This window comes from Cherax quadricarinatus, chromosome 98 (genome assembly GCF_038502225.1).
Source record: "Cherax quadricarinatus isolate ZL_2023a chromosome 98, ASM3850222v1, whole genome shotgun sequence".
In the NCBI taxonomy this organism is placed as follows: Eukaryota; Metazoa; Arthropoda; class Malacostraca; order Decapoda; family Parastacidae; genus Cherax; species Cherax quadricarinatus.
The window spans coordinates 9,640,568-9,665,469 of record NC_091389.1 but is presented as its reverse complement, the minus strand read 5'-3'; the positions used below and the strand labels follow the sequence as shown (position 1 = coordinate 9,665,469).

Here is a 24,902-nt window from a genome sequence, read left to right as displayed (position 1 = left end):
TCGATGACGCACTGACTTTCTTGGGTTATCCTGGGTGGCTAACCCTCCGGGGTTAAAAATCCGAACGAAATCTTATCTTATCACTGCTTTTGCACTTTGCGGTCATTATGCTCCATAACCTGTATCAATATAGAGTTTGAATTATTATTAGTCTGCCCAGAATGCCTAGCCATGCTAGTGGCCCTCTCTGTAATTAGTATTTTATATGTAAACCACACGTTGTAACCAATATTAAATAATATGTAAAACCAACATTGTAATCTCTACAGAGAATAAACTTTTGATTTGATTTGAATTAAGGATTATTTTGAGGCCTCAGTAAACCATGGATAATTGAAACAGCAGAAATTGAATCCATGGTTATGGGGGTTCCACTGTTTACCTGGAGTTTACCTGGAGAGAGTTCCGGGGGTCAACGCCCCGGCGGCCCGGTCTGTGACCAGGCCTCCTGGTGGATCAGAACCTGATCAACTGTAATGGCATAAAATTTAACAAAAGTACAGACTTTGGCAAGCTCACCACTCTGAAGGATTTATGGAGATGTTATAGTTCAGAGGGTCATGTGAAGTGTGATGTCAGCACACTTCTGGCAAGGTAGTGATTGAATGATGGTGAATGTGTTTCCTTTATTTTTTGGAAGGGAAGGATGGAAAGTGGAAAGGTGACCCTACCTTGGTGGGAGATGATTGACGTGTTAAAAAAAGATAAGACAGTATACAAATTATTACAGTAGGACTGCCGTATCCATGAGTCCAGTTCCTGTGGTTTCAGTTATCTTCTGTTTACCCTGGTCCAAAAATAACACTTAATTTTGCTTAATAATAACACCAAAGTGCAAAAGTAGTGATGGTAGTTCATGAAAGCCCAAGAGAAGCTGTGAAGTGCTTCCCATCAGTTAAAAAAATGATAATTCTCAACTTGCTGTGTGTAATTTATCGATTAAACTTGATCACAGGTATGTAACTAAATGAAAAATTACTTAAACATAGGGTACACTGCTGTCCACGGCTTCGGGTATCCACGGTAGGTCTTGGAACATATCCCTGTGGATACAAGGGTCCTACTGTATAATCAAATTAAGCATTAAGCCTGTAAGAATCGTACAGCACCATGGCGAAATCCAAAACTGGGTAATTAATTTATACCAAATTATTAAAAGTTTTAATCTATTGTTGTTGTTGTATAGTGATTAACTCTTAGTGTAGGGAAGAACCCCAGACACCTCATCTGACCTTGATTATCAATTATTATTATTATTATTATGCTTATGAGAGAGAAATAAACACACAGGGGCCATACTATGCCCAGGGAATGGAAGAACGATTCAAAGAAAGACCAGGTCCAGTTCCCTGGATCACCACATTGCTATGTATTATAATTAACAATGGGTAGTAACCTATACATCTGTGAAACCCAAATAAAACAAGCTAATTACAACAATTAAAAAAAATTGTACGTACAGAATTTATTTAATGAAATGCCTCACTATTCAAATACAGTTACCCGCCTTTACTAATTCTACCTCTGTTATATTCTGCACCCTCGCTAGTCTATGATCAACCATATTAAATTGTAAAACAACCTAATATTGTACAGTGGACCCCCGGTTAACGATATTTTTTCATTCCAGAAGTATGTTCAGGTGCCAGTACTGACCGAATTTGTTCCCATAAGAAATATTGTGAAGTATATTAGTCCATTTCAGACCCCCAAACATACACGTACAAACGCACTTACATAAATACACTTACATAATTGGTCGCATTCGGAGGTAATCGTTATGCGGGGGTCCACTGTATTTATAAATGTAAGTGTCATAAATTGTACTACCTCATATTAACACTTAAACGGTCCAAACGTATATATACGTTTTTTCAACATTTGAAAGTACAGTGGACCCCCGCTTAACGATCACCTCCAAATGCGACCAATTATGTAAGTGTATTTATGTAAGTGCGTTTGTACGTGTATGTTTGGGGGTCTGAAATGGACTAATCTACTTCACAATATTCCTTATGGGGAAAAGTTCGGTCAGTACTGGCACCTGAACATACTACTGGAATTAAAAAAGTTCGTTAAGCGGGGGTCCACTGTATGTAAAAAAAATGTAATTTTTTTTTTTTACATTTGAAAATGTGTAAAAAAACTTTTATCTACATTCGTTTGTTTGTTATATTCAAAAATATGTAAAAAAACGTAGATATACTTTTGGAGCACTACGGATTTGAACGTCGATCTGTTTGGACCGTTTAAGGGTTAACAATAGAGTGAATATTGACTGTTTGTATTCTACCACTCGTCACCTGTCTAGACTTAAGTAGCCTATAAGTAGTATTAGGTTAAAACTGCCCGAAATGCCATGGCATGATAGTGGCTTTTTTTGCTCCAATCATACCATATGTAAACACACATTGTGACCTTAGCGAAGAAATAAATATTTTATTTTATTTTATTTATTTTATTAGAATGCCCTACCCTGCAGCACTGTATGACCCTTGTGGGTTTAGTGCTTAGTTATGATTAAAATAGTAATCAAATACAGTTAGTCTTATACACGAGTACTTTTTCTCCACGTCTCAGGTTATGACATCAGTGTGAGAGCTTAGTGGAGTCTCCAACAACTGCTGACATCGGAGGTTGTGCACGCTGGTATTACAGAAACAGGTAAGAATGGCCTGTGACCTGGTCATAATGGGTTGGAGCAAAACTCAACAGTAATATTTAACTTGTATTTCCTTCACCAGATATATATGCAATTATTTTTTTTATTATTATCACACTGGCTGATTCCCACCAAGGCAGGGTGGCCCGAAAAAGAAAAACTTTCACCATCATTCACTCCATCACTGTCTTGCCAGAAGGGTGCTTTACACTAGTTTTTAAACTGCAGCATTAACACCCCTCCTTCATATACAATTATGTACACTATGTACAAAGATAGGAATAGTCAGTGTACCGCACGGTGACAGAATGGCAAAAGCAAAAGTCAGAGAGAGAGTGCACCGTACTTAGCCAGCTAGTAGGCAAATCTGTCAAATGCTGACCGCGAGTGCCCCTCAAGGAAGGTTCCTTGATGTTGGTGAGGGGCTCTTGATTTAGGAAATTGGATCTGTGCTCCAGTTCCCTGAATTAAGCCTGAATGCCTTCCACATCCCCCCCCAGGCGCTGTATAATCCTCCGGGTTTAGCGCTTCCCCCTTGATTATAATAATAATAATGACCGCGAGTGAACCACATCACCTCAGTACTTGGCGGGCTCACCTGTGATTGGACAATGAATCAAGGTACTGATTTAATGATGGGTACCCTAAAAATTGTTAAACTCTTAGCACCCAGTTCGCTGGTTGGGAGGCAGCCTATTGGGAGTGTATACATATGCCGAATAAATTGTAACGTACTCTTTGCATGCCACACTGGTGAGATGAATCAACATGTACTGATCTTGCAATTATGTTTCCCAGCAAAGATAGTAGAAAAAGGGACTTTAATACACTGTTATTGGGTATCTCTAATTGTATTCCTTGATGATGCAGTGTCTGACAAGCTGTATTATTATTATTATTATAATCAAAGGGAAGCGCTAAACCCGTAGGATTATACAGCGCCCGGGGGGGGATGTGGAAGGCATTCAGGCTTAATTCGGGGAACTGGAGCACAGTTCCAATTCCCTAAAACAAGAGCCCCTCACCAACATCAAGGAACCTTCCATGAGGGGGGATGACAAGCTGTAAATGGTCCAAGTCGGACAAAAATGTCGTCGTAAGCTCCTTTCTCCTATGTGCGGGTTATTTGTGTATATAGTACTATTAGACGTGTAACATCTGGGTGTCTTAATTCTTCATCTTGTCATTATACCATTCATGTACAACAGTTATTAACCCTTTGACTGTTTTCGACGTATAAATACGTCTTACGAGCCAATGTTTCTGACGTATATATACTCAATAATTCTAGCGGCTTCAAATCAAGTGGGAGAAAGCTGGTAGGCCCACATGTGAGAGAATGGGTCTGTGTGGTCAGTGTGCACCACATAAAAAAAATCCTGCAGCACACATTGCGTAATGAGAAAAAAAAACTCTGATCGTTTTTTTGGAATAAAACGCCGACTTTGAGGTGTATTTTCGTATAGTATTTATCGTTGTATTCGCGTTTTCATGGTCTTAGGTGATAAAATGGGAAACATATTACAGAAATAGAGATGATTTTCATTACATTTACGATGAAAACGACCTTGAAACTGAGCTCAAAGTAGCGGAAATGTTCGATTTTTACCAATGTTCAAGAGTAAATAAATCACACCACACGTCCAATACACGTCAACTGGGGAGTCTAATATTCTTTCACTAGTGCACTGATATTATTTATACCATTTTTACAATAATGCAGTCGTCTGCATAACAGTAAATTTTGTATTTTTTTGTATGAATAAAAAATCAAAATAGAAAGGAATAATAATATAAGAGGGGCCTAGAGATGTGACTAATGAACAGAGCATATGTTATTTTAGTGCCACGAATGTCTACCTTGTTTATTCTGGACCCTATTTTGAAATTGGCATCTTTTTTATTTTGTGTGAAATTGGCCAAATTGCCAATTTCTAACCACCATATTGGGTAGTCCAAATTAGTAAATGGGAGGTTTCTTGTACTCAGCTGATAGATAAAATGGAGTTCTAAAGAAATAGCTATGAGTTTGGTCAACTGGAACAATTGAATTGGCTGAAAATAGGGCTCAAAGTCGGCGAAATCGCCGATTCGCATATGTCGCCGAGACCGCTAACTTCGCGGGAGCATAATTCCACGAGTTTTCGACCAAATTTCGAACTTTTGGTGTCATTACCATCGGGAAAAGATTCTCTATCATTTCATAAGAAAAAATAATTTTTTTTTTTTCAAAAATTGAGCGACATAGAATGACAGTTTCAGAGAGGGGCCTGAAACAGTCAAAGGGTTAAAAATCAGTGAAGATGAAAACTCGAGTCATCACCTGGCTCATGGCCAGACTTGGGAACATTAAAATGGTACAAAATACCGACAGGTTGTTAGGTAAGACACATATGCAACAGTTAGGTATCTTTATTTCGAAACGTTTCGCCTACACATTAGGCTTCTTCAGTCGAGTACAGAAAAGTTGATAGAAGCAGAAGAGACTTGAAGACGATGTAATCAGTCCATCACCCTTGAAGTTTTGAGGTGGTCAGTCCCTCAGTCTGGAGAAGAGTATTGTTCCATAGTCTGAAACTGTTGCATATGTGTCTTACCTCATCAAATGTATACCATAGGTATATACCATCTCCTGAGCTCTGCACTTTTGCCATGTTAGACTGCATCATTAATTGAAACAGCTAATGACATAATCGTTCTCTAAACCTGAATGGGTCTGGTTGAAGAAAAGTCACATGTGATATGGTTGTATATGTATATCAGAATTCAGATATTTAGGAGTGCACGTGTCAGCGGATGGGTCTATGAAAGATGAGGTGAATCATAGAATTGATGGGGGAAAAAAAGTGAGTGGTGTACTGAGGAGTCTGTGGAGACAAAGAACTTTATCCATGGAAGCAAAGATGGGAATGTACGAGAGTATAGTTATACCAATGCTCTTATATGGGTGTGAAGCATGGGTGATGGATGTTGCAACAAGGAGAAGGCTGGAAGCAGTGGTGATGTGTATGAGGGCAATGTGTGGTGGGAATATAATGCAGAGAATTTGTAGTTTGGAAATTAGTAGGTGCAGGATTACCAAAACTATTATCCAGAGGACTGAGGAGGGGTTGTTGAGGTGGTTCGTACATGTAGAAAGGATGAAACAAAATTGAATGACTTCAAGAGTGTATAAATCGGTAGGGAATGACTTAAAGAGTGTATAAATCTGTAGTGGAGGGAACGCAGGGTAGGGGTTGGCCTAGGAAAGGTTGGAGGGAGGTGGTAAAGGAGGTTTTGTGTGTGAGGGACTTGGACTTCCAGAAAGCATGCATGAACGTGTTAGATAGGAGTGAATAGAGACAAATGGTTTTTAGGAGTGTGAGCAACGTAACACTTATGAAGGGATTCAGGGAAACCGGCAGGCAGGACTTGAGTCCTGGAGATGGAAAGTACAGTGTCTGCACTCTGAAGGAGAGGTGTTAATGATGCAGTTTTGTAACTGTAGTGTAAGAGCCCCACTAGCAAGACAGTGATGGAGTGAGTGATGGTGAAAGTTTTTCTTTTTCGGGCCACCCTGCCTTGGTGGGAAACAGCCGATGTGTTAATAAAAAAAAAATCTGAATGGGTCTGGTTGAAAGTCACATGTGATATGGTTGTATAAGAGGCAGCATGACCATGTCAAAGACATAGACGGTTCATCGCAAGATTGAGACCCGTGCCAGGACTGCTGTCTTGGCAAACATTATACATACGTCAAAGACATAATTTTTGAGGGGCAAATATGGCTGCTAGTGGCTTGGGTTTGAGAATGACCTGCCTAGTATGGGCCAGCAGGCAAAACATAGGTGTGTGCAACACTCAGGTATCTTTATTGTGGATATGTTTTACCAGCCAGTGGCTTCCTGTACTGGACTGAGGAAGCCACTGGCTTGTGAAACACTTCTAGGTGTTGCACATTGTCTAATTTGTCAACATGTCTCGGGTCAGGCCTAGTGTGCAGTGAGAATGAGCCACAATGCAGTGTCCTGAAGGTTAGGCACATGAATGCAAAATGAGTTGTAATCAATAACTTTCAGTTAACAAACAGAATGGCAGCTGGGGAGGTGAACTGCAGCCTGCAGATTGACAGTCTGGCGCTCAGTCAGTAGAGCGTTGGACTGTCATTCTGCAGGCAGCAGTTCACCTTCCCGTCCACCATTCTGGTAGGTATATGTTACTTTGGGTATTATTAATATTATTACTACAATCAAGGGGGAAGCGCTAAACCCGGAGGATTATACAGTGCCGGGGGGGGGGTGTGGAAGGCATTCAGGCTTAATTTGGGGAACTGGAGCACAGATCCAATTCCCTAAATCAAGAGCCCCTCACCAACATCAAGGAACCTTCCTTGAGGGGTTACTTTGGATAGCAACACCAGTTTCATGGACCAAGAAATAAGGTGAACACAAGCTAGAGTAAAACACAAACAATACTTATAAGTAGATAGACTAAGCTAACACTCAGATCTGCTATCCCTCTACCCACAGTAGCGCTCTATGACCCTTGTGGGTTTAGTGCTTAATTTTAATAATAATAATCTACCCCACAATAAAAATTAGTGGGGTTCGCCACTATCTACAGTTTCAGGTATCCACGGTAGGTTTTGGAACATGCTGATACAAGCCTGCAGGAAGCACAAGCCCCTAAAACTTAAAGCCTCTTTTATTCCTTCCTTCCATTTGTTCCTGGGACATATTGCATAAAATAAAAAAAAATTAAAAGTGATATTTTATTAAAAATCAGAAGTACAAGTATATATGTGAATATATGTAGGTATATATGGTCTTTACAAACACACATCAATATAAAACCCAGAAGTGTATATTCACAATCATATAATACACTAAACTTGCACCACCTCACCAGCAGCAACAGCTTGGTTGATCAGGCCCTGATCCACCACTAGACCTGGTCACAGACTGAGCCGTAGGGGTGTTGAACCCCGAAACCTCCTCCAGGTATACTCCTGGTGTATGAGGGCCCCCCCATATACAGCACCTATTTTCGGTTCCACAGTTTTGTTGGCTTTCAACTAAGCCATTGTACCATCCACCAGTGACTATCACATGTGGATGGAACAAAATGAACAATGAATAACAAAAAAAGGCACAATACCGTGACTGGAACGATACACAATTAACCCGCACATAGAAGAGAGGAGCTTACGATGACGTTTCAGTCCGACTTGGACCAGTGTGATTTTGTAAATGGTCCAAGTCAGACCGAAACATCGCTTTAAGCTCCTCTCTTCTATGCATGGATTATTTGTGTATAACGAACAATGGCTTGATTTGAAGTGAATGGAAATGTGGAACACTAAAATGAGGTGCTGTATAAGAGGGGCCCTCATGCATTTACACTGGTGGTGGGAAATTTGCATTAAGTGTGTAATAGATGTGTTGTATGGTCTGCGTTGTGGCGTCAATGCAGGTGTCGTAATAGCCATCATCATTGTCAATCCAATCTTCTTCGAGTGGCTCTGAGGAGAAATAAACAAATCAAGAATGGTAAATATAACAGAACCCCCATATCCGCAGTTTACTGTGGCCCAAAATACCCCCTTAATTTTGCTTAAAAATGGCCTCAAAGTGCAAAAGTAGTGATGGTGGCAGTTATTCAAAGCCTAAGAGAAGCTGTGAAGCGCTTCTCATCAGTGAAAAAGTGACAAGTCTCCTCTTACCGTGCATAATTTATCAATTAAATTTTATAATAGGTATGTATAGGAATTATATATGATTCACTACTATCCCTGGTTTCAGGTATCCACAGCAGGTCTTGCAATGTATCCCCTGTGGATAAGGAGGGATTACTGTATACTATATTGGAGTTAATAAGAATGCAAGGAGCAAGGAGGAATAACATCTTGTAGGAGTGAGGAAGAGCCAGTTGTGAGTGTGGGGGAAGTTCGTGAGGCAGTAGGTAAAATGAAAGGGGGTAAGGCAGCCGGGATTGATGGGATAAAGATAGAAATGTTAAAAGCAGGTGGGGATATAGTTTTGGAGTGGTTGGTGCAATTATTTAATAAATGTATGGAAGAGGGTAAGGTACCTAGGGATTGGCAGAGAGCATGCATAGTTCCTTTGTATAGAGGCAAAGGTGATAAAAGAGAGTGCAAAAATTATAGGGGGATAAGTCTGTTGAGTGTACCTGGTAAAGTGTATGGTAGAGTTATAATTGAAAGAATTAAGAGGAAGACGGAGAATAGGATAGCAGATGAACAAGGAGGCTTTAGGAAAGGTAGGGGGTGTGTGGACCAGGTGTTTACAGTGAAACATATAAGTGAACAGTATTTAGATAAGGCTAAAGAGGTCTTTGTGGCATTTATGGATTTGGAAAAGGCGTATGACAGGGTGGATAGGGGGGCAATGTGGCAGATGTTGCAAGTGTATGGTGTAGGAGGTAGGTTACTGAAAGCAGTGAAGAGTTTTTACGAGGATAGTGAGGCTCAAGTTAGAGTATGTAGGAAAGAGGGAAATTTTTTCCCAGTAAAAGTAGGCCTTAGACAAGGATGTGTGATGTCACCGTGGTTGTTTAATATATTTATAGATGGGGTTGTAAGAGAAGTAAATGCGAGGGTCTTGGCAAGAGGCGTGGAGTTAAAAGATAAAGAATCACACACAAAGTGGGAGTTGTCACAGCTGCTCTTTGCTGATGACACTGTGCTCTTGGGAGATTCTGAAGAGAAGCTGCAGAGATTGGTGGATGAATTTGGTAGGGTGTGCAAAAGAAGAAAATTAAAGGTGAATACAGGAAAGAGTAAGGTTATGAGGATAACAAAAAGATTAGGTGATGAAAGATTGAATATCAGATTGGAGGGAGAGAGTATGGAGGAGGTGAACGTATTCAGATATTTGGGAGTGGACGTGTCAGCGGATGGGTCTATGAAAGATGAGGTGAATCATAGAATTGATGAGGGAAAAAGAGTGAGTGGTGCACTTAGGAGTCTGTGGAGACAAAGAACTTTGTCCTTGGAGGCAAAGAGGGGAATGTATGAGAGTATAGTTTTACCAACGCTCTTATATGGGTGTGAAGCATGGGTGATGAATGTTGCAGCGAGGAGAAGGCTGGAGGCAGTAGAGATGTCATGTCTGAGGGCAATGTGTGGTGTGAATATAATGCAGAGAATTCGTAGTTTGGAAGTTAGGAGGAGGTGCGGGATTACCAAAACTGTTGTCCAGAGGGCTGAGGAAGGGTTGTTGAGGTGGTTCGGACATGTAGAGAGAATGGAGCGAAACAGAATGACTTCAAGAGTGTATCAGTCTGTAGTGGAAGGAAGGCGGGGTAGGGGTCGGCCTAGGAAGGGTTGGAGGGAGGGGGTAAAGGAGGTTTTGTGTGCGAGGGGCTTGGACTTCCAGCAGGCATGCGTGAGCGTGTTTGATAGGAGTGAATGGAGACAAATGGTTTTTAATACTTGACGTGCTGTTGGAGTGTGAGCAAAGTAACATTTATGAAGGGATTCAGGGAAACCGGCAGGCCGGACTTGAGTCCTGGAGATGGAAAGTACAGTGCCTGCACTCTGAAGGAGGGGTGTTAATGTTGCAGTTTAAAAACTGTAGTGTAAAGCACCCTTCTGGCAAGACAGTGATGGAGTGAATGATGGTGAAAGTTTTTCTTTTTCGGGCCACCCTGCCTTGGTGGGAATCGGCCAGTGTGATAATATAAAAAAAAAATAAAGAATGCTATTTATGCTTGAAAACTAAGAGTCGTTAAAATGGCATAGCTGATTAAAAATGGAAAATATCTGAATGCAATTAAGAAATACTGCTTGCAAATTGCAATCCTGCAACCGTGAACAGGCGAGTACACACATATACACACACAATAGCAACCAGTGAAGTGGCAGGGCCACGAGCTGTGACTCGACCCCTGCAACCATAAATAAGCGAGTACACACACACAATAACAACCAACGAAGAGGCAGGGCCATGAGCTGTGACTCGACCCCTGCAACCACATATAGGTGATTACTGTCTTTGCAGTGGCATGCACATACAACAGTTCAGATATTACTTCAAACAGCCAATATCCCAAACCCCTCCTTTAATGTGCAGACACTGTACTTCCCACCTCCAGGACTCTAGTCTGGCTGACCAGTTTCTCTGAATCCCTTCATAAAATATGACCCTGATCACACTCCAATTGTTTTTATGTCCTTTATTTTTCACATATATACATATTTTTATATATAAAAAAATATATATATAAAATATATATTTTTTTTTAACAAGTCGGCCATCTCCCACCGTTTAACACTTTACGTTCGAGTCTATGAACTCCGACAAGGGAGACACAAGTATGTATCCTATTTAATACATTAAATTAAACTCACCATCTTTCACTTCAATCAAGTCATCGTGTATGTTGCTCATCGAGTCATCACAGACGTCGTCTCTCTGAAAGCGACAAAATACAAACATCACCAAAGTGTACAGACTCACTGAATGTTGCTAGTGAAGAATCACTGACAGATGGTTACGCAGGTGAAGGTTTATTAGTGAATATTAACTGTGAAGTCTTTAAATCCTTACCAATAGAGCTTAATATAAATTATGTTTATGAAATCTAAATAATTCCCAATAGAGACCCCTTAATTATAATAATTCCCAATAGAGCTTAATATAAATTATGATTGTGAAGTCTAAATCCTTCCCCACAGAGCTTAATATAAATGCCTAAGAATATAAACATAAACGTGACCAAATCTTCGCTACACACCCACGGTGGGTGTGACGAGTCATGTGTGAGGTCACAAGAGAGGTAATATCTCAGCCTTATACACCTTCTCTTTTCTTTTTGATTATAATAATAATAATACGCCTTCTCTTCTGTTAATATTACTAATCCTTGATAATGTGAGAAATCATGAAAGCGCTTGGGATTACACTACTTTTTCACTGTAGTTATTTTTCATATTGTGATCTTATTGCGTAAAATACGCTGTATAGCCCTTGTGGCTTAGCACTTCTTTTTGATTATAATAATAATAATTGCGTAAAATAGAATAATGATTTAAAAACCAGAAAAAATCTCACGAACTCTGGTGGCCTGGTGGTTAACGCTCTCGCTTCACACGGTGAGGGCCTGGGTTCGATTCCCAGCCAGAGTAGAAACATTGGACGTGTTTCTTTCCACCTGTTGTCTATGTTCCCCATCAGTAAAATGGGTACCTGGGTGTTAGTCGACTGGTGTGGGTCGCATCCTGGGACACTGTCCTAAGGAGGCCTGGTCACAGACCGGGCCGCGGGGGCGTTGACCCCTGGAACTCTCTCCAGATAAACTCCAGATATACCTGGAAGAGTACAATCCAATTTTTTATAAAGCTGCTGTGTGTAGCGAGACTTTTTGTCAATGAAATTGAAAAAATACATCAAAAGTAAAAAATTGAATACTACGTACTGTACCACGAAGGCCTCTCCACGAGTTATTCAATTTTAATATGTTTTTCAATCCCATTTGGAAAAATTTGCACCATATAGAGGACCTTTATGAGAGCTGACTGACCACACAATTTAAAAAATACTGTAATAGAGATAAAAATACAAATTTCTCAGTGGTTTTTGCCCATCTTAAATATCTGTTCTATTGAGGTACGGTGTATGAGAGCGTGTTAGCAGTACCCAATGGTGCACCCTATTTCTGTGATGCCCCGAAGTGCACCTGAGGTTTGTGATACCCAGCAGTGTATCTATGTTAATGACTGATAGTGCCTCTAGTCTTAAGTACCGATCTATGTTAATGATCAATAATGCCTCTAGTCTTAAGTACCAAATGTGTAAATTGCACTATTTTATCCTGTATTTACATGAAATTAGATTTACAAAAGTGTAAATGCATGATAGCACATGGAATTTGTTATTCAATAAATCCTGCACATTAACCCTTTGACTGTCACAACCCCCAATCCTGAGGTGTCTCCTGGTGTCGCAAAATTTAAAAAAAAAAAAAAATTATTTTTTCTTATGAAATGATAGAGAATCTTTTCCCGATTATAATGACACCAAAAAAACGAAATTTGATGGAAAACTGGCGGAATTATGCTCTCGCAAAGTTAGCGACCTCAGCGCTGTTTACAAATCGGCAATTTCGCCCACTTTGAGCCCTATTTTTGGCTAATTCCATTGTTCCAGTCGCCCAAACTCATAGCTATTTCTTTAGAACTCCATTTTTTCTATCGATTGAGTACAAGAAACTGCCCATTTACCGATTTCAACTAACTAATAATGTGGTCAGAAATTTGCAATTTGGCCAATTTCATGAAAACTGAAAAATATGACAATTTCAAAATAGGGTCCAGAATGAACAATGCAGACATTCCTGGCTCTAAAATAACATTTTCTTTGTTCATCAGTCATGTCTCCAGGCCCCTCTGATATTACTCTTGCTTTCTATTTTGAATTTTTATTCAAACAAAAAATAGAAGATTTACTATTATGCAGACTACTGCAATACTGTAATAATTGTATAAATAACATCAACCCATTCATGACTGCATATTAGAATGGCTAGTTGGACATTTATTGGACAATGACATCATTTGTTTACTTTTGAACATCGGCAAAAATCAAACATTTCCCCTACTTTGAGCTCCATTTCTAGGTTCTTTTTATAGTAAAATCAATCAAAATCACCACTATCTCTATAATGTTTTCCATTCTATCAAATGAGACCAAGAAAACGAGAATACAACAATAAATACTATACTAAAATAGACCACAAAGTCGGCATTTTAATTAAAAAAAAACGGTCGGAGTTTTTTTTTCTCATTATGCACTGTGTGCTCCAGGATTTTTTTTATATGGTGCACACTGACCACACAGACCCATTCTCTCACATGTGGGCCTACCAGCTTTCTCCTGCTTGATTTGAAGCTGCTAGAATTTATGAGTATATATACGTCAAACACGGTACCTTGTAAGACGTATATATACGGCCGCAACAGTCAAAGGGTTAAGACGTAAATATTTCATCCATTTATCCTCAATAATATTCCTGAGTGTTAAGACAACTCATCGTGACCTTAGGACCACCTATACAGAGGCTTGTTCTGTATACTGGTGTCTGCCCACATACCTATTGGTGGTACATCCACCGACCTACCGTAGGTGCCGAATGGTGACAAAAAGTACGACATTGGTGCCACACTCACCCTAGACTGCCTGGGTCTTGGTTTCTGCAAGGTTTGTGACTTATTGACTTTTTGGTATCTTGCTGGTGTGTAGATTTTCTGTGAGATATTTGGACTGCTGTCTTTCTGATAGATTTTTGGACTGTTGGCCTTCTGATAGATTTTTGATTTGTCAGCTTTCCGTGGAACTTCTGGTGTGACATTTTTCTGCAGAATTTCTGCCTTTTCATTTTTCTGGTTGAGGAGTGTATCAATTTCATCCGGTGAGAGAAAGTCAGCAAATTTTGTCGACTTCTTCCTCAACCGAGCAGAGCGCAACACACCTACAGAGATACACAGTGTTAGTGTGGTATATCACTTGCGTGTATTTAATAAACTTGCATCTCCCTATTCTCAACCACATTCTCAACCGAACCACATTCTCAACTGAATCACATTGTCAATTGAACGTCATTCTCAACCAAACCTTCAAGAAAAAATATTTCGACAAATATACTGATAGCATCAGTGTATATATACAATGATTAACACTGTATATGCTGTACACTGACAGCAGCAGTGTATGTACACTGAACAGAAGTCTATACACACTGATAACAGCGGTATATGCACACTTAGTGGCCACTTTGATAGGTACATCGGCTCGTTAATGTCAATATCTAATCAGTCAATGAAGGTCAATGCCCCTGAGGCCTGGTCCAATGGCCTCTGAATCTCAATCTAACAGAGCACCTTTGTGGTATAGTGGAATGGGAGACTCACAGCATGACTGCAGTAACTGTGAGATGCTATAAGAGAGGGAGATTTCAATCGGATTTATAACCCCGGATACATACATACATAACCCCAGGATGTGACCCACACCAGTCGACTCACACCCAGGTACTGCACCTATTTGCTGCTAGGTGAACAGGACAACAGGTGTCAGGAAACACATCGAAATGTTTCCACTTCACCAGGAATCAAAGCCAGGCCCTCTGCATGTGAAGTGAGACCTTTGCCAGCCAGGTAATGGGGCCCTAGCCCTATCATGTCAACATGGACCAAAATCTCCAAGGAAGGTTTCCACTGCCTTGTTCAATCTATTCCACGAAGAATTTGGGCTGTCCTGAGGGCAACGGAAAACACCCTACCTGGTACCACAAGAGTGTACCTAATAAACCAGACACTAAATGTATAACTGCCGACAGCATCAGGATGAAATTATACCTCGAGGGGAAAAAATTCAATTTCCATGAAATAGAAAAACCCTCAGGAAAAACAAAGTGGAAATAAATTTTGAGATGAGTTAGAGAACCAGCGTAGCTGTGAAACACAAGCCGTCGCTGCTGCCGACGAGGCATTTTCCTTACAGGCAAAACAATGAAAAACAAAAAACAGGAAAGAGATTTTACGATTTCGTTAAAGTTAACTTGACACAAAACAATTATATGTGAGTTGGATCAAGATGATTATAAATAAATAAATAAATATAATTATTATTATTTATTATATATTAATAATATTGATATTATTATTAATTATATTACTATTTCTATTCCCCTCAAGGAAGGTTCCTTGATGTTGGTGAGGGGCTCTTGATTTAGGGAATTGGATCTGTGCTCCAGTTACCCGAATTAAGCCTGAATGCCTTCCACATCCCCCCCCCCATGCACTGTATAATCCTACGGGTTTAGCGCTTCCCCTTGATTATAATAATAATACTCTTTCTATTATTATTATTATTGCTATTATTATCAATTATATTACTATTTCTGTTATTGTTAATTATGTTAATATTTCTATCATTATTATTATTAATAATATTATTACTATTATTATTATTACCATTATTATCATTATCATTATTATTATTATTATTATTATTATTATTATTATTATTATTATTATACAGGTTATACAGAGTCTGGAATGTGATTTGTATTCATGTCTGGTTTTAAGAATGGCTCTGATTCCTTGAATCAAGAGCCCTTGATTATCATCAAGGGCTCTGGAGTGGTGGTGACTATCTAGATGATTGTGTGTACATGTGTGCACACATGTGTACTTGTTTGTACATCTCTAGTACCATTAACATGTTAAATATTCATCAACTACTGTATGATTAACATATTAATAACACTTACCGTCGTTCTCTTCAGTTGAGGCGTCGATGACATGCGTCCCCGAGTCGCCTCTTTTGTCACCTCCCTGGAAGTTACAAAATATAATAATAATTATGATAATGATTAGAAAATAATTATAATAATGATTTATGATGACCATCTCCCACTGAGGTTGAGCGACCCCCCCCCCTCCCCAAATAGTAGTAGTAAGTAAGTAAGTAAGTTTATTCAGATATACACAAATACAGTTACATAGAATTATCATACATAGCAGCATATGTGTAGACAACCTGGGATAACCCAAAAAAGTCAGACAGAGTGACTTATTTCCATTGGGGTCCTTTAGTAGAAGTAATAGTACTTACCACAACTACTACTACTATTACTATTAATACTATTACTACTACTACTACTATTAACACTACTACTGCTGCTACTATTACTACTACTAATATTAACACTACTACTGCTGCTACTATTACTACTACTAATATTAACACTACTACTGCTGCTACTATTACTACTACTACTATTAACACTACTACTGCTGCTACTATTACTACTACTAATATTAACACTACTACTGCTGCTACTATAACTACTAATATTAACACTACTAATGCTGCTACTATTACTAATACTACTATTAACACTACTACTGCTGCTACTATTACTACTACTACTATTAACACTACTACTGCTGCTACTATTACTACTACTTACTACTACTATTTACTACTACTACTACTACTAACTACTACTAAATACTACTACCAGAATAAACCCCATCCACTCCTTGATAGCAGCACAATATCATGATACAATACATACCAAATCTTACTGCATAAATCAGCACTTACTCTACGGGTATTTTGATATTCAACGAATGCAGGTCTTTTTTTTTTACATTACGTCGTAATTAAACTATTCTGCACATTGCAATTTCTTTCCCAAGTGCAATTTTCACTAGGATGTGCTTTTTTTGGCTTTTTTGCGAAAAAATCGCACATGGAGAGGGACCCATAAGGTCTATTATAAAGCTTCTCTACACAGTCTTGACTTTTTTTTTGCAAGTGACAATGTCTTTATAGTAAGTGCTATTCAATACTGGATATAGTAACAGCCTGGTTGATCAGGTCCTGATCCACCGTGAGGCCTGGTCATGAACCGGGTCATGGGGGCATTGACCCCCAAAACACCCTCCAGGTATTTAGGGAAGTACAGTGGACCCCCGGTTTACGATATTATTTCATTCCAGAAGTATGTTCAGGTGCCAGTACTGAACGAATTTGTTCCCATAAGGAATATTGTGAATTAGGTTAGTCTATTTCAGACCCCTAAACATACACATACAAACGCACTTACATAAATACACTTACATAATTGGTCGCATTGGGAGCTGATCGTAAACCGGGGGTCCACTGTATATGAGGGAAAGAGGGACAGGACCAAGAGAAGAAGACAAAGAAGTGGTAGTAGTATTAGTATTAGTAGTATTAGTATTAGTAGTCGAAAGTTGAGAGTAGTTTTAGTGACAAAATAGAAATGGAAGGTTTGCTAGAGAGATTATTGACAGTTAATGACTTGGAGTTCGCAAAATAACTCACTGGCGACGGCCTCACTCGCAGTTTCTTGGTGGATGATTTTTGAATGTCAATCTTCCGTTTCAAACGGCTGTGAATTTTGTTTGCCGGTTTGAGATGAGTGTCAGTCCCATCTGCTGGTCTGACATGAGAGTCATTCCCGTCCACTGGTCTGACATGAGAGACATTCTCATCCACTGGTCTGACATTCGAGTCATTCTCATCCACTGGTCTGACATTCGAGTCATTCTCATCCTCTGGTCTGACACGAGTGTCATTCTCATCTGCTGATTTGAGACGAGTGTTGCTTACACCTGGTGTCTTAAAGTTGCCGAACTTGGCAGAGTTCTTCCTCGCCGAGACAGAGCATGGCACACCTTTGGAAATACAATACTCTTATCAGTGATATTTCAACTTTACGATGGTGCAGCAGCAATTGCTTTGGAGATTAAACTTAAGATAATTACCCAACGTGAAAGCAGCAAGTACTAAATTTGTATTCATTTATTTACTCTCCAGTGACAGCAGTTATTTTACTTATTTATTATATACAGTCTCTCCTCACTTACCGACGTAGTTCTGTTCCTAAGACCACATCGGTAAACGAATTTGTCACTAAGTAAGGAGCATACTATAATGGTAGTGAGTTTGGGTCAGCCATCTTTGATGTTGTTTTAATGTCACTTTTGCACCATTTATAACATTTCTGGTATATTTTTAAATGTTTATACAGTAGTGTAGTGTATATTGTAATAAACAGAATAGAGGAAATCCACTCTGATATACATTATTTAGGTATGCATAATGGTCAGAGAGCCCATCGTAAGTCCGAGGCATCGGTAAATGAGTACGTCACTAAGTGAGGAGAGGCTGTATTCATATACAGCTTACAATGTTTTCAATGTGCGATGGGTTCATCGGTACATAACTGAATTGTAAGTGAAGAACCATCTGCTAATCCCCGGATTAAGCTAAGCTCACACTTGGTAATTCCCTACAATCTATTACGTTTAACAAGCTAATTACAACTTACCATCTTTCCCATCAATCAAGTTGCCCTTATTGTGGTTTTTGGAATCTTCATGAACATCGTCTTTCTGAAAGTGTCAAAATATGAATTTTGAAATTACAGCATTGTTAAATCTTAAGGATAAATTGGATCATTAATTATCCAGCTCCACTGGATAATTGATTATGGAAGGATAAGTTGGATCATGGATTACCCAGCACCGTTGGATGGAGATTGCCAACAGTGGCTTTCTGAAAGTGTCGAAATATGAATGATAAAATTCTAGCATTGTTAACCCTTAAAATGTTCAAACGTAGATCTACGTTCACTCACGTACAGCTGCAAACGTAGATCTACGTTCACTCACGTACAGCTGCAAACGTAGATCTACATTCACTCACATACAGCTGCAAACGTAGATCTACGTTCACTCACGTACAGCTGCAAACGTAGATCTACATTCACTCACATACAGCTGCAAACGTAGATCTACGTTCACTCACGTACAGCTGCAAACGTAGATCTACGTTCACTCACGTACAGCTGCAAACGTAGATCTACGTTCACTCACGTACAGCTGCAAACGTAGATCTACATTCACTCACATACAGCTGCAAACGTAGATCTACGTTCACTCACGTACAGCTGCAAACGTAGATCTACGTTTACTCACGTACAGCTGCAAACGTAGATCTACGTTCACTCACGTACAGCTGCAAACGTAGATCTATGTTCACTCGCGTACAGCTGCAAACGTAGATCTACGTTCACTCACATACAGCTGCAAACGTAGATCTACGTTCACTCACGTACAGCTGCAAACGTAGATCTACGTTCACTCACGTACAGCTGCAAACGTAGATCTGTGTTCGATTTTACATGCTTTCTTATGTAAAAAAAAGTAGATCTATGTTCGGAGCGCTACACATGTGAACGTAGATCTACGTTTGGACAGTTTAAGGGTTAAATCTCAAGAATAACTAAGATCATGGATTATCCTAAACTGCTGAATGGAGATTGCTAACTGGTAATCATGTTATTATCCCTATTGGCTGCACATTCATTTTCCATTAAGATTACACCATTATTAAATCTGCATGATGTAAATGATTTGGAAAATCCACAGGTTGAAGAACATAGCACTTGTGCAACATTTGGGAACTTTTATTGAGGAAACACTTCACCAGCCAATGGCTTCTTCAGTCCAATACAGAGAAGAACAGTGAAAGATGAGGAGAATGAGGTAATCAGTCCCCCGGCCTCATGGATATGTCGAATCATGGATTATCCAATGCCATTGGAGGGAGGTTGTCGTTAATTAATGGATATAAGTCACTCTGACGTTTTTTTGTGTTATGTTAGTGGATAATTTACACTATGTATGATAGTTGTAGTTATGTTTACCTGTACCTAAATTAACTTACAGAATGCATAAATGGTGTCAAAATCACTGCCAGAGTTGAACTTTCGACAATTATTATTATTATTATTATTATGATGATTATTATGATTATTATGATTATTATGATTATTATGATTATTATGATGATTATTATGATTATTATGATTATTATGATTATTATGATTATTATGATGATTATTATGATTATTATGATTATTATGATTATTATGATTATTATGATGATTATTATGATTATTATTATTATTATTATGATTATTATTATGATTATTATGATGATTATTATGATGATTATTATTATGATTATTATGATTATGATTATTATTATGATTATTATGATTATTATTATGATTATTATGATTATTATGATTATTATGATGATTATGATTATTATTATGATTATTATGATTATTATGATTATTATTATGATTATTATGATTATTATGATTATTATTATGATTATTATGATTATTATGATTATTATGATTATTATGATTATTATGATTATTATGATGATTATGATTATTATTATGATTATTATGATTATTATGATTACTATTATGATTATTATGATTATTATTATGATTATTATTATTATTATTATTATTATGATTATTATGATTATTATTATGATTATTATGATGATTATTATGATTATTATGATTATTATGATTATTATGATTATTATGATATTATTATGATTATTATGATTATTATTATGATTATTATGATATTATGATTATTATGATTATTATGATTATTATGATTATTATGATTATTGATTATTATGATTATTATTTATTATAATTATTATTATTATTATTATTATTATTATTATTATTATTATTATTATTATTATTATTATTATTATTATTATTATGATCATGATTATTATTATGATTATTATGATTATTATGATTATTATGATTATTATTACAATTATTATGATTATTATGATTATTATGATTATTATGATTATTATTATGATTATTATGATTATTATGATGATTATTTATTATTATGATTATGATGATTATTATTATTATTATGATTATTATGATTATTATGATTATTATGATTATTATGATTATTATGATTATTATTATTATTATTATTATGATTATTATTATGATTATTATGATTATTATGATTATTATTATTATTATTATGATTATTATTATGATTATTATGATTATTATGATTTATTATGATTATTATGATTATTATGATTATTATTATGATTATTATGATTATTATGATTATTATGGTTATTATGATTATTATGATTATTATTATGATTATTATGATTACTATTATGATTATTATGATTATTATTATGATTATTATGATTATTATGATTATTATTATGATTATTATTATGATTATTATGATTATTATGATGATTATTATGATTATTATGATTATTATGATTATTATTATGATTATTATGATTATTATGATTATTCTTATTATTATTATGATTATTATGATTATTATGATTATTATTATGATTATTATTATTATTATTATGATTATTATTATGATTATTATGATTATTATTATGATTATTATGATTATTATTATGATTATTATGATTATTATTATGATTATTATTATGATTATTATTATTATTATTATGATTATTATTATGATTATTATGATTATTATTATGATTATTATGATTATTATTATGATTATTATGATGATTATTATGATTATTATGATTATTATGATTATTATGATTATTATTATGATTATTATGATTATTATGATTATTATGATTATTATGATTATTATGATTATTATTATGATTATATGATTATTATGATTATTATTATGATTATTATGATTATTATGATTATTATGATTATTATGATTATTATTGTTATTATTATTATTATTATTATTATGATTATTATGATTATGATTATTATGATTATGATTATTATGATTATTATGATTATTATGATTATTATGATTATTATGATTATTATGATTATTATTATGATTATTATGATTATTATTGTTATTATTATTATTATTATTATTATTATTATTATTATTATTATTATTATTATGATTATTATGATTATTATGATTATTATGATTATTATTATTATTATTATTATTATTATTATTATTATTATTATTATTATTATTATTATTATGATTATTATGATTATTATTATTATGATTATTATGATTATTATGATTATTATGATTATTATTATGATTATTATGATTATTATTATGATTATTATGATTATTATGATTATTATGATTATTATGATTATTATTGTTATTATTATTATTATTATTATTATGATTATTATGATTATGATTATTATGATTATGATGATTATTATGATTATTCAGGTAGTGTTTCTTTTATATTTACAGGTAATGAATTCCAGATTTTAGGGCCTTTTATGTGCATTGAGTTTTTGCATAGTGTGAGATGGACACGAGGAACATCAAAGAGTGATCTGTGCCTTGTGTTATGGTCATGTGTTCTGTTGAGGTTGGCAAGGAGATGTTTAAGGGGAGGGTTAATATCAGAGTTAAGTGTTCTATGTATGTAATAGGTGCAGTAATAAGTATGAATGTTTTGTATGGTGAGTAGGTTTAGTGTATGTGTACCTGTGTCTAAATAAACTTAGGTGTTGAAATCTATCAGCCTAAGCTGGAAGACTTCAGTACAGCAATGAGGACACTCAAGTACTAAATAAAAAAGTCAATTGGAGAGATATTGTTAATGATGTGAATAATGATGGAGGTTTTTTTTCTTCTTTTTTGGGTCACCTGCTTCAGTGGGACACGGCTGATGTGTTAATTAAAAAAATATATTGTTAAATACAAACTTCCATGCTATACAGTGATGTTTTAACATTTACTCGCAATATTATAACAATCAGAGCTGTATAGTCCTTGTGGCTTAGCGCTTCTTTTTTGATTATAATAATAATAATATAACAATCAGAAGTAAGTGATAAACCTTCAAGGGTTACACAGCTTTACTCACCACAGAAAGTGATGTGGTAGAACTAGCAGCGCTTCGTGCTGGACGGGACAGAGGGCGTCGTGCTCGTTTTGAATGTTTTTTAATGGGCTTTTTTAAGGTTTGCTTTTTATTACGCTTTTTCAAGCTTTGCTTTTTTTTAATTAAGGCCTGTTTTTTGAGTGCTTTTATCTTAATTGACAAAAGTGTCTTCTGTATCTGGTACTGACTAATGACTTGTTCCGGGGAAAAATTGTTTTTGGACTCCATGAAACGTATCAGGTCTTTCACACTCTTCAAACTCTCCTTCAGGGTCGGTGGAGGAATTTCCTCGTGACCGTCAGAATCATCGGGATCGCTCTCAATGCTCTTCTTAGCATTCTCAATGATGCTAATCAGGTCATCATCAGTTAGACGATCTGTTGTTGGGGCAGCATCGTCACAGTCTAGCCACTTATCAATGGACTCTTCCAGGTTCTCCGACTCGAACATTTTCTTCACTTCTGGAGCCTCGATAACTTTAACGTCATCTAATATTTCTTGTTTCAGAGAGTTCCTCTTACTTATTCTCTTTGGTTTAAAACCTTCAAATTCCTCGTCATCAGAATCAATAAAAGAAATGTCAGGCCAGAGTTTTCTCCAACTTTTTTTCAAACTTGAATTTGTAACAAGTTCCCAAGCTTTTGTAATGTCAGAAATTGCTTCGTTAATGGTGAAACTTTTGTTAAATTCTTCCATACTTCCGTTGTGTGCGATTAACCTCCGTATAAAAGTTTTCCTGTAACGCGCTTTGACGTCCTGAACGACTCCTTGTTCCATCGGTTGTATTAAACCAGTTTTACTGTCAGGCAAGAACTCTGCAAAGATATTACCGCTGCGTAAATCTTGCAGCCTAGGGTGAGCGTTACTTTTGTCGAGCAACAACAGTGCCGTACTGTCTGCTGGATGACCCGTTTTTATGAAGTTTTTCTTGACTTCAGGAACAAAATGATTATAAAACCAATCTTGAAAGAGAACTTGATTTATGTAAGAATCTTTGTGAACCCTATAGATGATCGGAAGGTTTTTCACACCTTTAGGCTCAACACTGTTGCCTATCACCATTAATTTACAGCGGTGCGTTCCGGCAGCATTTGCACAACAAACCACAGTCAGTCGATCCTCGTTATTCTGCGGCTCTCCGTCATGGCCGTGATTCCCCAAGGGAAACTTGTGCCAAAATAATCCGGTCTCGTCGACGTTATATATCCGGTCTGCCGTCAACTGGCGTCCGGTCACCAGTTCGGCAAACTGACTCTGGTAGCCGTCAACTTCGCCGGCAGAATACTTCTCTCCGTTAAAGTTCTTCCTGGCGGTAATACCGTGATGGGACCTGAACGACTCCAGCCAACCGGAGCAGAACGACACCGTCTCCGTCATCCTCAACTTCCGGTAGAACTCTCTGGCCTTGTCGCAGATCATCCAGCCATAGACCGGCACGTCCCGCTGCTCCTCGCACTTCTGTTGATACCACAACCACAACACCATGTCTAGCTCGTCCAGCCTAGACCGAACAACAGTCAGCTTCTTCCTAGGCCTACCCCGAGGCCTACGCTTCACCTCCATACCAACCTCACCCAATCCAACCTCAATGAATCCCCTTAACAACCCCACACGATTATAATCATAAACCTCTAAACCCGCAAGGGACGTACACCAACAACCCCCCCAAATACAAAATCCGAGTTACCACCAGCCAAAAAAAAAAAAAAGTCTTCAGTCTAGGCGCTCTTATTTATGTCACTTTTCCGCTCAATTTTCAACACAACACTTGTAATATTGCACAATGTTGCAGCTGCAGTTGTCTCAAGTTCCTGCTAGTGCATGATCAACATCTATCATGCAAAGATTGCAACAAGTGAGATGATTTAGTGAAGATAAAGACCCTCCCGCCCTGAGTCTTTGTTGTTGTTGTTATTGTTGGGTTGTAGGGTCACCGC

General features: G+C 36.8%; 1 protein-coding gene and 1 long non-coding RNA gene across 5 annotated transcripts in view; one reads left to right on the top strand and one right to left on the bottom strand.

The window, feature by feature from the left end:
- LOC138855530 (uncharacterized) overlaps nt 1-19,973 on the top strand; it is a 24,423-nt gene extending 4,450 nt beyond the window's left edge. Inside the window, exons 2-3 of one of the 3 annotated variants that reach the window (XR_011394768.1) lie at nt 2,581-2,664; nt 19,632-19,973. This is a non-coding gene — a long non-coding RNA (uncharacterized lncRNA). Of the gene's footprint in view, nt 1-2,580; nt 2,665-7,270; nt 7,374-8,442; nt 9,018-19,631 lie in introns of those variants that run through there. The other 2 variants (XR_011394770.1, XR_011394769.1) reach the window with 2 other exon arrangements.
- LOC128702476 (jerky protein) lies at nt 7,399-24,902 on the bottom strand. Of its 2 annotated transcripts, XM_070105359.1 has the most exons (7): nt 22,948-24,901; nt 18,530-18,593; nt 17,521-17,873; nt 15,935-15,998; nt 13,830-14,131; nt 11,013-11,076; nt 7,399-8,162 (listed from the first exon to the last, which is right to left on the bottom strand). In XM_070105359.1, exons 1-7 carry the CDS (start codon nt 24,526-24,528, stop codon nt 8,038-8,040), a joined length of 2,553 nt encoding a protein of 850 aa, XP_069961460.1. In that variant the 5' UTR covers nt 24,529-24,901; the 3' UTR covers nt 7,399-8,037. The 2 variants fall into 2 exon arrangements, with proteins under 2 accessions (XP_069961460.1, XP_069961461.1); XM_070105360.1 differs by lacking the exon at nt 13,830-14,131 and having other exon boundaries at nt 8,024-8,162; nt 22,948-24,902.